At 33.3% G+C, this 15,261-nt stretch overlaps 2 protein-coding genes across 2 annotated transcripts; both read right to left on the bottom strand.

Moving 5' to 3' along the window:
• Positions 1–518: 518 nt before the first annotated feature.
• Positions 519–2,531, bottom strand: LOC141714382 (zinc finger BED domain-containing protein RICESLEEPER 1-like). The gene is made up of 3 exons (XM_074517903.1): positions 1,992–2,531; positions 738–1,001; positions 519–536 (listed from the first exon to the last, which is right to left on the bottom strand). The coding sequence occupies exons 1-3, from the start codon at positions 2,529–2,531 to the stop codon at positions 519–521; spliced, it is 822 nt and encodes a 273-aa protein (XP_074374004.1).
• Positions 2,532–7,830: 5,299 nt separating this feature from the next.
• LOC141710797 (putative nucleoredoxin 1) lies at positions 7,831–14,757 on the bottom strand. The gene is made up of 5 exons (XM_074513324.1): positions 14,541–14,757; positions 13,428–13,645; positions 12,461–12,997; positions 8,798–9,301; positions 7,831–8,538 (listed from the first exon to the last, which is right to left on the bottom strand). Exons 1-5 carry the CDS (start codon positions 14,683–14,685, stop codon positions 8,065–8,067), a joined length of 1,878 nt encoding a protein of 625 aa, XP_074369425.1. The 5' UTR covers positions 14,686–14,757; the 3' UTR covers positions 7,831–8,064.
• Positions 14,758–15,261: the final 504 nt, after the last annotated feature.

Raw genomic sequence — 15,261 nt, 5'->3', positions numbered from 1 at the left:
TCTTCAATAATTTTAATGAATTAGTGATACTCGTAAAACATACTTCATAAAATAATATATTTTATAATGTTTTGATTGCAGAACATATGTTAGGGCTGCACATGGGTTGGGTTGGGCCGGGTTACAAAATTTTACGACCCAACCCAATTAGCTCGGCCTATAAAATTATCAACCCATTAACCCCTGAAGAATTATACAACCCAACCCTACTAATATTATGACGGGTTGGGTCGGTTTGGGTTGCTTTAATCGAGTTGAACAAAAATATAAAATAAGTTCATAAAACTTAAAAACATGAATTTATAGTCTTAACTTAAATATTACAGTCATCCAAAATATTACAGTCATCCGTGTTCCATAAGTTGAATTCCATAAATCTTAACAGAAGCAATTGAGAAAATTATTTAAACAATAGTCATTTCTCGCTTCGAATAAAAAGATTAAACTGGTGGAAAATCAATCATCATTAACATTGATGATCTTGTTCATTGTCTTCTCAGTTGATGGAGCAATGTCCTTCATTTTGCCCTCTTTATCTACAATATTCAAAACAAAATCGGTATTAACATGAGAATGTAAAAAAATTTACTAAAGCAGGAGAATACTAGATAAAATAAAAGTTTACAAAATATTTTACATTCTTCAAGCTCAAGCAACTCATAAGAATGACTTTCATCCAAAAATTTGTTGAATTTTGTCTTGTCATGGCTGCCCTTTAATCAGCTTTGAGTGCATACCAGTGCCTCTACCATTTTCGGGCTCAAAGAACTCCTAAATGGATCCAATATACGCCCACTCGTACTAAACGCAGATTCTGAAGCAACACTTGATACTGGAATAACAAGTATATCTTTGGAAATTAAAGATAAGGTCTTATACTTGCTAGCATTGTCCTTCCACCAAAGCAGTATATCAAATTTTTTCATCAGTGGGTTGACAGGTTCTTCAGCCAGGAAGACATCAATATCACTCTTGTTCTCTATGATCCCCATATGCTGCTGCTGCATATAATTTTACAATAGCCTTCTCTTTTGTTTTTCTTTGCCAATGGTGGGTTTTGATGGAGGATCACCTATGGACTCCTGTAAATATTTGCAGGATAAAAGATAATGAGCTAATAAATTATATGTATCTAAATACTATATAAATCTAATACCATTGAAATGCATGTATAGTAATTATGATCACTATCTAAAATTTACGTAAAATATATATTTTTTATTTTTATGTACTGGTATAAATTAAGATTGAAATTTAATTATTTTTTAACAATTTATGTGAACTGGAATTGGTGGTTAAGAAGATAAAACTAGTATACTTTATGTAACAAACAAGGAAAAAGTGGCAATTTCTATAAAATCTCCTTTCTTTTTTAATAAGAGTTTCTATTCATTCACCTAAAATGAAAAACAACATTGCAGCAACAGGTTTCTGGTATGTATATAAAAGGTTGAAAGACTTATGCATTTTTCCATACTTAAAACCAGTTAAGTTACAAACATCTTAATCAATATCTCATGGTCACCTAATTCCTTGCTAATCTTATTAGTGTACCTTTCTCACAATAATTTAAACATCAATAAACACAGAGTTTCCAGTTACTTAAATAAGTGTGTTTAAGGCTTAAATAAGTTACAACCGGCCATTATTTTATCCAAAAACAATACTAAAAGGGTACAAATGTTATCACATATAATTTCTAAAAAAACATGAAGGCTAAAGTAGCTCATTATTTAGAGAAAGAGACACTAAACAAAGTTGAGTATTACAGAAATGTCACAGGTGCCATCTGTGACTTGTAGTGTTTATGTGCAACCGCATATATATATATATTGTATACATTCACAATAAGATGGATGGTAAATTTCTGGAACTTCAGCTTGGGTGACAGGCATAACATTGTATTAGAATTAACCCTACAAACAAATTTAGAGTAGTATATAACTCATAATTTGAAAGTTTAGATAAATGTACATTAAGTTGGAGTGTACCTTACTGGACATGACACCTTCAACTTCAACATTGTAAACGGCATACAAGCGTTGCAAAATGGATTCTACCTTGACAGTAATCATAGCAACTGTCTCAACATTGTACAAAGATTCAAAACAATACTTCAAGTACCTCATTTTGCACCTGAGATCAAGTAAATCAGCCAAAAACAACATGGGATTTATATTATCAGCATTTCCCCAATATTTATTATATTTCTCCTTCATACTAGCAGCCATGGCAGATAACAGGGGATCATCAGCATCCGCTAATTTAGTCAACACATTATGGATCTCACATACTTCATGATAAAAGTTATTTGAAGTTACGTGTAAAGTACCACTGAACTTCAAGGTAACTTCATAAAAAGTTGATTGAAACTGCACAAACACAGATGCTGAGCGCCAGTCAATAGACGTTGGAGGTCCAATTCTCTTTTTACCATTTTCTTTTTCCAGGAAGTAGCTTAGAAATTTGTCATATTCTTCTTCATACCTGATAAAAGCCTTTTCGAATTTAAGTGCCACCTCCAGCATCATATAAGTGCTGTTCCACCTTGTAGCTACATCTAAAATCAGCCCCCCTTGTAATCAATCCTTTCCTTCTCTACACAAGCTCTAAATTTTGTTAGCCTTGCAGGAGATGCTCTAATATACCTCACAGAATTGTGGATAGCAGCTATTGAGTCATGCAATTTTGTTAGCCCGTCGTTGAAAATTAAGTTCAGCACATGAGCACCATATCTAATATGGAGATGTTCAGCATTAAGAACATAACCTCACCAAGCATTGACCCTCCTCTTAACAAAACCAATAGCAATATCATTAGCTCTAACCCCAATTTTTGGAATTTTTGAAACCCTTATGAATAGTGATTTTGCTGATTAAGGAAATTTTTCATGCCACACTATATAGGAGTACTGTTATAGAAATTCTAAGATCTTATTAGTACTTTATATGGGATATAAGTGTATGTAAAGATCGTCAGAATCCAAATTCGAACACTTTAATTTTTTCCGAAAATCCACCAGATACCGAAAGAATTGAGTATAAGGTAACATAATTAAAAGGATTTAAATTCAAGGATTTTAAGAGAGAATCATAAAAGGAATATAAAATATTGAGAAAGATTTAGGGGAACCCAAGTAATAAGATCCCGGATATGATCCCTCGAACGATCACCGAGAACGAGAGTGAAGCGAACCGTAAAACAAATAAGCGACCAATGATCAAGCTTATATAAGTAACCAAAGGATTAACCAAATAATTAAGCACTAATCAAAGAGATTAGAGGAGGATGACATCATCAAACCATAAGGGAAGGACATGTGGCAAAGGAATGATGCAAGCAATGACATGTGTGAGTGATGTCATCACTTTATCAAGATATTTGTTCAAAAATCTCCTCTACCAAGCATTTCTTTCTCATTTCCCAAGGAAAAATAAGCAAGCAAAAGCTCTCCCCAATTTCTTTCTTCTTCCATTCGGCCTTTTCAAGAAATGAAGAAATAGATTTTCAAAACTCAAGTTCTAGGCCATGGAAAATTACAAGGTTTGTTTCCTTGGATCATATATTTCATAACTTAGTTATACCATGAGTTTAAGATCAAGATTCCATGGTTTGCTTAGCTAATCCACTCATCAAAGATGATGATGAATAGTAGTGAATAGTAACTTACTTTGATTTTCTTGATTTTCATGAAAGCTTAAGGTTGATTAAGCATAGATCAAAATTCCTAGAGGCTTGTTAGTGACTACCCACTCTCCAAGGAAGGTATAAATTCTTGAACCCTTAGTTTTAAGTTTGGTTTATTTGGATGATAATGGTGCTTAGATGAATTGGTTTAGTTTGATGTTGATGGATGTTGGATTTTTGTTGAATTGGTGATGATTTGGTATAGTTTAAACTTTGGAAATCTTTAGGTTATAGCCGTCGTAATGCCCGATTTTCTATAAACTGTTTTGTGATTAACTGTTGGACCCGAACACCCAATTCTATAAACTAACCACTTCCATTCTTAGATAGGTTATGTTTCAAGCTTCGTTTTGATATGTGGTTCGTTTGAATCCGATGTACGGTTTAGGAGAAACGACCGTTTTAAGTAACGACGTTTCGCGACCGAACCATTACCCCTCGCCTTACTTTGAAACCTTGGTTAAGGTCTTTAAATGACTAATTGGGGTATGAAACAATTATGTTAAGTGGATTAAGCAGTTGGTAAGGTACTCGCAAAAGAATCGCCTTAAAACTCTTAATGGTTAATTTATTAAAAATGGTGGAGCCGAGGGTACTCGAGTGACTTAAGTGAATCGTTAAGCGCGAAAGCGAACGTTAGGGCTCTAAATGGTTAAAGTCTAGTTTCTTAAGTGACCATGGTTTAATTCCGGCTTATGTTGTTGTTCATAGGTTACCGGAACCACTCTAAGTTTAAGTCTACCCCGGAACACTCAGGCAAGTTTTCTACCCGTTATACTGTTGTGGTGATGTATATATGTATATGCATTATCTTGTGATAAATGGATGATTGTTATTAGCAAATCTTGCGATATATTGGAGCATGTGTTATGGTATATATGCATGCCTGTTTTTGTAATCTTGATTTCTAATTGTTGATTCAATTGCTTACAAGTTGCATAATACCTATGCTAGAGATAAGCAGTAATTGCATATACCCTTACTATAGGGGACCGAAAGGTGAACATTTTCTAAAACCGGGAGTCGATGTTCCCGAGTATAATATATATATATAAATATATATATATATTGATATAGTTTTCAAAACTATTAATCGAATAAGACTTTTTCGATAACTTTATTTTATTTAATGAATATTATTTTGAATATTCATTCGAGGACTTATGACTCCGCTTACTTTATTTAATGAATATTATTTTGAATATTCATTCGAGAATTTAAGACTCCGTTTATTTTATTTAATGAATATTATTTTGAATATTCATTCGAGGACTTATGACTCTGCTTACTTTATTTAATATTATTTTGAATATTCATTCGAGGACTTATGACTCCGCTTACTTTATTTAATGAATATTATTTTGAATATTCATTCGAGGACTTAAGACTCCGTTTATTTTATTTAATGAATATTATTTTGAATATTCATTTGAGGACTTATGACTCCGCTTATTTACTAAATAATATTCTTTATTTTATTAAAGAATAATGTTTCGATAATCAAACTTATTTTCGATTATTCAAATAAAGATTATACTTTCGTATAAGTATATCTTGTGTTATTTAATATCCATTTCAAGTATGAGTTTTAAAACTTCTACTTCAATTATTTTGATAAATATTATTCTTCATGGGAATATTATTTAAATAATAATATTAAGATATTTTCTAATATATCGGGACTGATTTATTTTATTAAATCAGCATTACTCCAAACATTCTTAAAAATGTTTTCGAGTCTTCAAAATGATTTTAAAAGTTAGAGCGGATCTCAAAACTCGTTTTCAGATTTAAGATCTTCCTTTCGAAGGAGACTTGAATATTCGCTCAAAAAAAAATCTTAGGGATCCGGCTCTGTGGTGTATTTTATATTCGCAACGAGGTTGCTCTTTTGAGAAAACAATTTGATTACTTGCCCAACGTTCGGGAAGTAAGTCCATCTAATTGAGTCGGCATAAGCGACATGCCGGGGTACGGTCTATGAAGGTGTAAGAGGCTGGGTGACAGTCCATCCACGCGTGAGTGGCCGGGTAACGGTCTAGCGCGAGGTCCTAATGCGGCCAGGGTGATGACCGGCGAGGAATTCATCCATCTACAGTAGAAAAGGTTACTTATTGGTATCTTTGCCTGATCAGCAAGATATCGGGTTTATGCCAAAATTCTTTTATTTCCAAATTTATTGGATATTACAACTCTGTTCATACTTTACATGACAGAGGTTTTCAGGAAATGTATGAGAGATATATATGGATATATATCGGGACTTAATGAAGTATCTCGTAACTTCATTTCTTTTGAATGATATTTCAAAGATTGAATCTATTCAAATCTTATCAGGGGGCTCAAAAGATTTAGCTGCATTCCTTGCTGAAAATTTTGAAGTGGGGAAGAGCTATCCCATTGCACAGGTCGAAGAGGCGATGAAGGATCATGTCTCAGTTGAAGTTGGGCTGCAACTTAAGGAGGCCAACCCAAAAGTGTTAGAAAGTAAATTTTGTCTTAGCGGGTTGACCTTAGCCTACGATGATGAACGTCCCAGTAGGAATCTAGTCCTGAGAAATCATCCACCGATTCACAAGAAAAAAGAGAATCCAGTCCTGGGAAATCATCCACCGATTCACAAGGAAAAAGAGATTGTAGTGCTTGTTCCGGCTAAATCTACTTAGAGCTTACTTACCCTGCCCGAGAAACACTACTTAACTTTGCTTGTTGGTTGAGCTTGTTGGTTGAACTATTACTTTTTATTGCGGATGAATTCTAGACAAATTCCTTTGTTTTTTGAATACTTTATTAGGCTTAATTATAACTTAAATCTTAAAGTTTGATAGATTGTACACATAAATCCTTAAAGAAAAATATCGTATATTTTAAACCTTTAAGTATGAGATTTGTTCGATTTAACCCTTTTGTAAAAATTTCTTCCAATATTGCCCTCAACTTCGAGGGTTATTATGTCCGCGATTAGATACTTCAAAGGTAACATTATTCGTCAATCATTTCTTGTCATTTTTTATTTATTAAATAATAAAAAACATAAGTAAATTTATATTATACTAAATAACTACGTATTATTTTAGTTTACTTTCGCTGAATCTTACTATTAATATAAATTTACTTGTAATAAAAACTTGTAAAATTATAATATACTATTATTATCTCAGAATATATGCAATTATATCGATATAAATTCAACACTTAATATGTATGTACAGTGTAGCATGAGCCATGAGTTGTGAACACTAATCATCAATGAGAATGTATGCTAGTAGTAAAGTAGTGCAGAACAGAACAAACATCAAGATTTTGTAGAATACAAGAATATCTGCAAAGTGTCATCTCCAAGGCTTAGCTAGCGGAAACCCTTCATGATAAGAAATTGAGGGTTCGAATCTCGGTAGGTGAACAACGTTTGTTTGTTTACAGTTCTATGATCGACCTTTATCATAAATTATAATGTATTAGAGAACCTTTGTTATCACATTTCTTGTCAAATCAAGAAATTTGCAAAAGTTTGTTAAGCCAATAACAACCAAATCCAAATCGAAGTTGGAAGGATAAGCAAAAAGCCACATAGTAAGAACTATTCAGTCGAAGTTGTACAAAAAGAGAATCACTTCAAACTAACTCATCTGAGCAGAAATCCATGACCAGTTGCAAAAATTATTACCAAATGGCTATAATTAAATCCTACTGTATAAGCTAGGGTGTGAAATCAACAATAAACATAGGTGATACGCAGATAAATCTTGGTACTCTTATCATATTGGACACTAAGAAAGAAGTGTAGTTTGCTGGCTGACTAACAGAAAATATATAGATCCCGTTTCCACGACCGTGCTTTACAGTATATAGTGGCAATTACAAGTCAAAATTCAAGCCTACCGGTCTAGCAGTAAAGCAGTATCGGAAAGTAATGACAAGGTCAGGTAGACAAGATTATTATAGTAATTTCAAATAATGCTTTAAGGGTTAAAGTGTACAAAATTTATAGTTTAGGGACAAAAGTATACGATCTTTAAGGGTAATATTGGAAAAAAAATAAGCAAAAGGGTTACATTGTACAAAACTTATAATTAAGGGGTCAAAATATACAATTTTTTTGTTTAAGGGTTAATGTGCACATCAGGTTTATACTTCAAGGGCTAAATTATAATTAAGCCTACTTATTAAAATATAATTTCATTTGTACCGGTACTAATCTGGCAGACAGAATAAAACAAAGCCAGAAACTCTTGAAAAAAACACAACAAAAGTAATCACAATTTGAAATCTGTTGCTTTAAAACAAAACCATAACTTGAACTACAGTCAACTAAATCTACAAGAAGTCAACTAAGCAATTGATCATGTTGTTACGTAATACCTAAATACTATTGGCTTAGTTCTTCCTGTATGAGTAGATAGACCCTGGAAACCAATTGTGAAGGAGGTCCAACCCAAAGTACTTAACTGCCTGAGAAGAAGCCTCTTTTTCTAAACCACCAGCATAGAAAGGAAAATTTGTATTCTCAAAAGTAGGATGGATTGTTTTCCTCACAACTCTTCCATTTTGATCAAAAGCAATAAGCAAAGTAGATGTGTACCAACCATCTTTAAGGTAAAAATTAAACCATTTGGATAAGCTGTAATCTTGACCGCAGTGCTGCACAAACCAAGGTAAGTTTGCAACATCCTCAGTTTTAGAACATAGCTCGTCAGTGATTTGGATTACTTCAAACTCGTCATCTGTGCCCTTCAACTCGATATATCTAATTTTCAAGCTCTCCAGGAACAGAACTTCACGTTTGTAGAGCTGCTGAACCTTCCCAAAAAAAAATATGACCCTCTTACCATCGAGCTGAGACAATGAAACCTGTAAGAGTGGACACAACTTTAAAGTCGGATAGAAGCTAAAAATCAGTGAAACACATAACTACATAAGGGTAGCTATTGAAAAGCATCGAGCTTAAAGTATGATTATATCTGTAATATTTAACTTTTTCATGACACATGTAATATTTAACTGAAATCAAGCTTCAAATGCGGGGGTCAGAAGGATTTCAATTTGGACTACAAGTAGAGAGAACTAAACAGCAACTAAAAGATGAACCCCAAACATTAAAAGAACTCACCTGGGACCTATATTTTCCACCAAAAACACTGTTTGGATTCCATAGCATCTCCAACTTTAACTCCTTTGCTTCTTCAGCTAGTAAGGTAGCAATTTTCTCACGGGAGTATGGGTAGGCCGCAAAATTAAAGCACGACAAGATATCAGAACGAAACGTTTCGACGAATTCCATACGAGGACCAAGAACTACAAGCCTCGAATCCAAGCGATCATAATCATGAAACCAGGAAAACATAAATATTCGTTCCAACTTTATATAACTCGAGTCTCCAATTGGAAGCGCCAACCAAGGCATAGTTTTAAATAGTTTCCAGAATGATACCTCAATTTGGGTGTCTGGAGTGTCGTAAAGGTAAATGAGTACAACCTCAAATTTTTTATTCCTTTTTGCCAACTCTTCATAAACTCCTTTAAGTATTAGGGTGAATTGCTCATTGGTGCAATACCTATTATCATTATAAAAATAAAGCGCTACTGCCATATCTTCAAGAGTGTGAATAGGTACCTGACATGTCACAAAAGGAATGGTATATATATAATTGCTCATATAAATATGATAAAATTTGTGTACAAAATACGTTTCAGCCATTACGTAAAAGCAAGATAAAATTAAAAATCATTAATCTGTTAAAATTTTGTCAACATTACTATATAGACTAACCATAGAAAACATATTCGGCATATCACACTTGAGAGCAGGGTATACCATACCTCTAATAGAGTAGTATAGAGGTTGTTTTTACAAAGACCCCTTGCTCGGCCATAACACAAAATAGTAATAAAAAATACGAAGATAGTTATAAAATACATAAACCCATATATACACCTATGACCTATATATCCATCCAAAATCCAAATAAAAATGCAACAAACTATTAATAGCAATCAAATACAAAGAGATAGTTGATACACAAAATAGTAAGAAATTATATTGACCTCACAATTGATATCTATCTAAAGATAAAACCACCTCCCAATATATATACATAAAAAATATAAGGAAATATATTGCCTGTAAGGCTTTACATTCTAAGCCACCATTCTCCCAAACCTAGTCCCGACTACTCGAATCCGACGTTTCTGAGAATTTCGATCTAAGATTATCTCTTCGATAAGGTTTAGGGCATTCATATTCAGACATAGTTGCTCAACCATGTTCTCCTCGGTTGGTCTCTCTTCCTTGACCCATCTACCAGTAGACTTTCAACCCTCCTAACTGGAGCGGATGCATGTCTTCTACAATTTACTTGCAATATCCTCATTTCCTTCGTTTCTAGCTTACATTCTTGAGCCTTCCCTAAGGGTCATCAGAACCAAAATATGGCTGGTTTGGCTGCTACTCAACAAAATCTGCCCTTCAGTTATCATGGTACTTTCTAATAACACAACATCCCCGAGGCAGCTAAATATAATAAAGAAATATTATGATTGAAGTGATGGGTAGAGATTCAATGAATAATTTTTTTCATAATAAACATATATATACAACAACTTGTTGGTCATATGTGCAAATCATAATTGAGCTAAGTATACATGTTGAAACTTAATTAATCCTAATATGATTATATTAGTTTATTCACTACGTTTGCTTGTTGCCTATAGGTTCCGTCGAAAGGATAGCCGTCATATGCGCAGTCTCACAACATCCAGAGTAGGCATTTTTCAGGGCCTTCCTAAATAATGTAGCAATTTGGATGAACTGCTACCTACAATCAATCCGTAATTGGACAGGCTTCTACCTTTGTATAGTATATAAATGTAGACTCGACAATCAAAAAAGATGTAGGGTTCAGGGAAGGTACCACTTAGAATAATGCCAAATATTCTATGATAAGCTTCGTTTTCCTTCACAAGTCATAACTCACCAACCTGAATATGTCATTTTGCCATTGACTTTACTCTAATTAACTTCTCAAATTTTAAATTTCGTTATGTTATGTATATAGATAACACTGCGTAGTTAGTTTTCTTTTTCTAGTTAAACTTCTTGACTTTTGACCCCCTTTTTAACCAAAATACAGCTCACAAGGGCACCTGTTCTTTTTAATAATGAAGAAAACAAAAATTTATTACTAAATTCTGCGAGAAATTCATTATTTGATCTCTACTAATTTCAAAAATATAAGGACTCTATTTTTTGTTGGAGTGTTGTGTACATGATTCTCAGTATACAAATCAGCACAACCCGGTGAACAAATTCTTGGTGGGGAACTGGTAATCATCAGCTTAATACTTTTATCAGCCATTGTGGAGAGGCAGATTCGTTAATTTCGTATTCATCTATCTGGAGTTTAATGTGGTTAAAGTATTATCAATTTTATAAGAAGCATCTCCAGCATGTGTAAATCCAGAATGTCTATGCATAGAGGTCACCTTACTTCTGTGGTGAGCTCAACAGAAAATATTCCAACTTCACTTATCACCATTCAATACTGGAAAGGGCAGTGACCATGTTAATTATCACTACCAGTAGTGCCAGGAAAAATTAACATGCTATAAACGACCGAATCTCTTATAATACCTCAGGAGGTGGTTAGAACTCACAGCGAAGAAACTTTAAGTACATATGGAATCCTTCACTACTGCAGGGCCTTTGTTGTCCATTCTCCAGCAAATGGATCAACATTTTTTAGGTCTAGTAACATGGTTTTTTCTAGTAAATTAAAGTGTCTTCACTGTTCCATGCAAGTCGAGGGACTGGCCAGCCAGCCATTGTAAACCTATCCATTAATCTACATCATGGAGAAAAACTGCGTATGTTACTTAGGTGGTGCTTATTTACCTACAAGGGGCTTCTCTAAGGAGCGTGCACAAAGTATATGGCGTGATGACCTCTTTACAGGGTAGAACCTTTTTAAGAGGGAGCCCTATGCAACATGTTAAAGAATCCTAGAAAAGATTGACAAGGAATTCCTCACAGTCCCATGTAGAACTCTACAGGCACACCTCTGATTTTCCCACCCCTTCCGGCCTGTCCTTTAAATATCTAGGCTATTTCAGCACCACTCTGTTCTTCTACATTTGAAGATATACAGATCAAAAGTATATATACCTAAATCTGTTTGTTTGGAAATTACTAAATAATAGTGGAAAATAATATAAGGACTAGCTGATAATATATTTATACTCTACAATATAATAGTGGAAAATAATTAATGTTACATTTTCTAAATACATAAAATATATGTATTCCAAAGATCTATTACCATATGTATTAATATTTCTTTAAATTGTCTTCATATTGTTTCCTTGTTCATCAGTTACATGATTAATTGCATTTAATTTTCTTTCCCTAGAACCTTACCCTATATATATAATTAGAAGAAAGCATTCGTTTCTGACGAATTCAACGAGTTATGTAGAAAAATGATACATATCTAAATTGCTCTTCTTTTGTTTCTTTTTTAAGTATCTAAATTGTCAATTCTGCTTTTTAACATCATCTGAATCATACTTGTGTCATACTGCCCGAAATGTAACAGAGTCGTCACATGAACTAGGAAACTTTTATAAATGTTAAAATCACAACATATTTTACACCACAAGAAAAAAAAGGAACGAACGGATTAAGTCAGGGATCAAATAGAATATACATATACATGTAATATGTAATAATGTCATTAGTACTGAATCAAGCCATGAAACGCATAATCATATTGGATACCTTGTCCTCTTTGTTTGAGATGAGGTAATCACGTTCCGGGGATGCAAGAAGGGCTTTCAAGGAGGGTTGTCTAGAAGCTGCACAATCTTCAGAGTCTAGGAAATCTATCCTCTCATCACTGAATGGGTAACCGAGAGCTCCATAATTAAGAATGATTGTATAAGCATGAGATTGCAAAATCATACCAGTTGAATCAACAACAACCGGGGTTCCAATATATAATTTTACGGGGACACCGAATCTTCTTTTTATGCGTTCCCTAGATGTTATATCTGATAATGGGATAGCAGCCCACGGCATGCAAGAAAATATATCCTCAAACGGCTTCTTTGGTCCACCTTGACTGGGAGCAGGTGATATTTCGCCATTTAACTTTTCAACAGCATCATCAACATTGACAAACACGACCTCAAAACCACAGTTACGTTGTAAACTATTATATGCGTGAATCAAGTATGCTATGAAATCAGTATCCATGTCCAGAACTGAATCAAAATATATAATCACCACCTTGCCTGCCAGCTCTTCAGCCTTCACCTGCAACATAAATATTATATACACACATATTGTGTGTGTGAGAGGTAATCTAATCAGATAATAAGTTGTGAGAATTATTGTTACAATTAAGACTTGTTAAATTTGTTAAAATAAAGAGAGCATCTCCAAGTACTGGATGACTCAGTGTGAAAACTGGATTGTTAGTGATCAAGACTTAAACGTATTACAATTAATTTCTAGCTTCTGAATTTAGGCTAACAAGAGAAATAAATCGAGAATTTTCATTAAACCGATTCTTAATAGACTAAGGCATGACATAGCTTAATACACGATAGTGTTATATAATGATATACCTTTTGTACTAAAATAGTACAAATTAAAAGAAGACAAGATAATGATTCACAAGTCTATCTGAAAATAAGCATACAAGACGAAATCCATAATGATCGAGTTGAATATACAAACATACTTGTCTTCCGTCATTGCATTTAATCAGGTAATCCCTGGTTTCCGTGAAAAGAAGGTCAAATAAATTAACAAACTCCCCTTTTTTTACGCCTATTAGCTCAAGATTATCCTCCGGCTCAACCCTTGTGGTATAATTTTTTCTCAGTGGTAACCAACGACCGAAATGGAATCCTCCTTTTACATCTTCAAGCACTTTGTTGTATACACTTTTAGGATTTTCTGACAATATACATGACAAACGTTTTACAAATCAAATCATATTTATAACTTGATTACCGAAAAATTTATTCGATAAAACTTATGAAATAAAACCAACACCACAGCTATTACTTTCAAAACTTGTTTTTATTAGTTATTACTCAAAGTAAGTCAAATGCTAGATGCAAAATGGTTATAGTCATTACTATAATATAGTATCAAAAAGTATCTTTTGATTTTATAATTTGACTTGCACACAAATGCTAGATATATTTTACAACCAAATAATTTAAAATTTAACTAACTTTTGTGTATCTCTCTCAATTTTCATTTAAAGTATACTACCTTGCATTTCATTTATCGATGATGGGGTTAGATGCATATATACATCACTGGTTACAAATATGGAACCCACAACCAACTATGCATAATTGCAATGGTGTACTAATGGTGTGCTATATATCTATAACATGACATAAAAAATAGCACAATGTTATAGTTTGTGTTAAATATATAACAAAACATAGAAGGTGCTATGTTTTCCAATTCACCAAAAACTGGGGGGAAAAGAAGGAAATATAAAGGAGGGATATCATTGGCAATTGGACACAAGTTACTTATACCCGAAACGAATTTAGTCAAATTTACAACTATGCATGGGCGACATGACCTTATTTTAGCACCAATCAACATCTATTTTAACACAAGCATTGGTTTTGCCCTAATAAGTCACACGCATAAAACACTACAACACACATGCACGAAAAAGGTTAATTATGTAACGCTGAATTTTGTAAAATTTCATTACAATCGTATTAAAGAGCATAAAATGCATGGAATTATAGTGATCCTAAGTTCCTAACTCACAAATATGTAATTAAAATGATCGAGCAAGAGAATAGGAGATAAGGCTAACCTGAAGAAAAAGTAAAAGAATTGTATATATTATTTTTATACCAATTTGTGGCAGTTGCATAGTAGCAGTTGGATAAACATTTGGATTGATTACATACACCTCCTCTAATTACTCTTCCCAAACACTTCCTCATAGCCATAGCCATACTGATTCCAGTTCCAATTAAAATTAATCTTTCTCTCCCTATCTCTCTGTCTCTCTCTCCAGAGCTTTAATCAGTAGCCTAGGGACTAAAAGGACGGCGGCACAAATTTGGGACAAAGGGTTATATACTCCCCCACACTCGCAGCCACTTTTTTCACGTCTCTCTAGATTATTTTCTAAATTTATTTTTTTAATTAAAAAATATAACATTAAGATTTAATTTAAAATCCTTTGAAACATAATCTATCTATCTATCTATAGTATATTATTCTATGTTATACTATTATAAGCAGAACACCCTCTATTTGGTAGTCGGTTATTCGTTCCAGTTGTTTAGTACGACAAATAACAACCATCAGATCTAAAGTCATATAGATAAGAGTCGTTAGATGCAATAATAAATATTAATATATTAGTATTAAACTGCTCTCATTATTCCAGGGTTCGAACCCGTCAACAACTTATTATATTTAAATTTTTATATTCTTTATTTATTTTAACAATTTCTACAGGTTCATGGCTCGAGTCCCGTAAATAACATATTATATTATATTATTTATTTTCAGTAAGTCTCAAA

This window comes from Apium graveolens, chromosome 3 (assembly GCF_009905375.1).
Source record: "Apium graveolens cultivar Ventura chromosome 3, ASM990537v1, whole genome shotgun sequence".
Taxonomy (NCBI): Eukaryota; Viridiplantae; Streptophyta; class Magnoliopsida; order Apiales; family Apiaceae; genus Apium; species Apium graveolens.
The sequence above is the reverse complement of the archived record's forward strand: the minus strand, read 5'-3'. Positions and strand labels throughout refer to the sequence as shown.

Bases quoted from the DNA above. Each gene is read 5' to 3' on its own strand.
- LOC141714382 (XM_074517903.1), bottom strand. From the start codon at position 2,531: ATGATGCTGGAGGTGGCACTTAAATTCGAAAAGGCTTTTATCAGGTAT. The intron at 1,002-1,991 runs GTACACTCCAAC...AATTATATGCAG, and splicing joins AAGGTGTCATGTCCAGTAAG to CAGCAGCATATGGGGATCAT.
- LOC141710797 (XM_074513324.1), bottom strand. From the start codon at position 14,685: ATGGCTATGGCTATGAGGAAGTGTTTGGGAAGAGTAATTAGAGGAGGT. The intron at 12,998-13,427 runs GTATGTTTGTAT...TTTATGTTGCAG, and splicing joins AATGCAATGACGGAAGACAA to GTGAAGGCTGAAGAGCTGGC. The intron at 9,302-12,460 runs GTATCCAATATG...GTGACATGTCAG, and splicing joins TCTCAAACAAAGAGGACAAG to GTACCTATTCACACTCTTGA.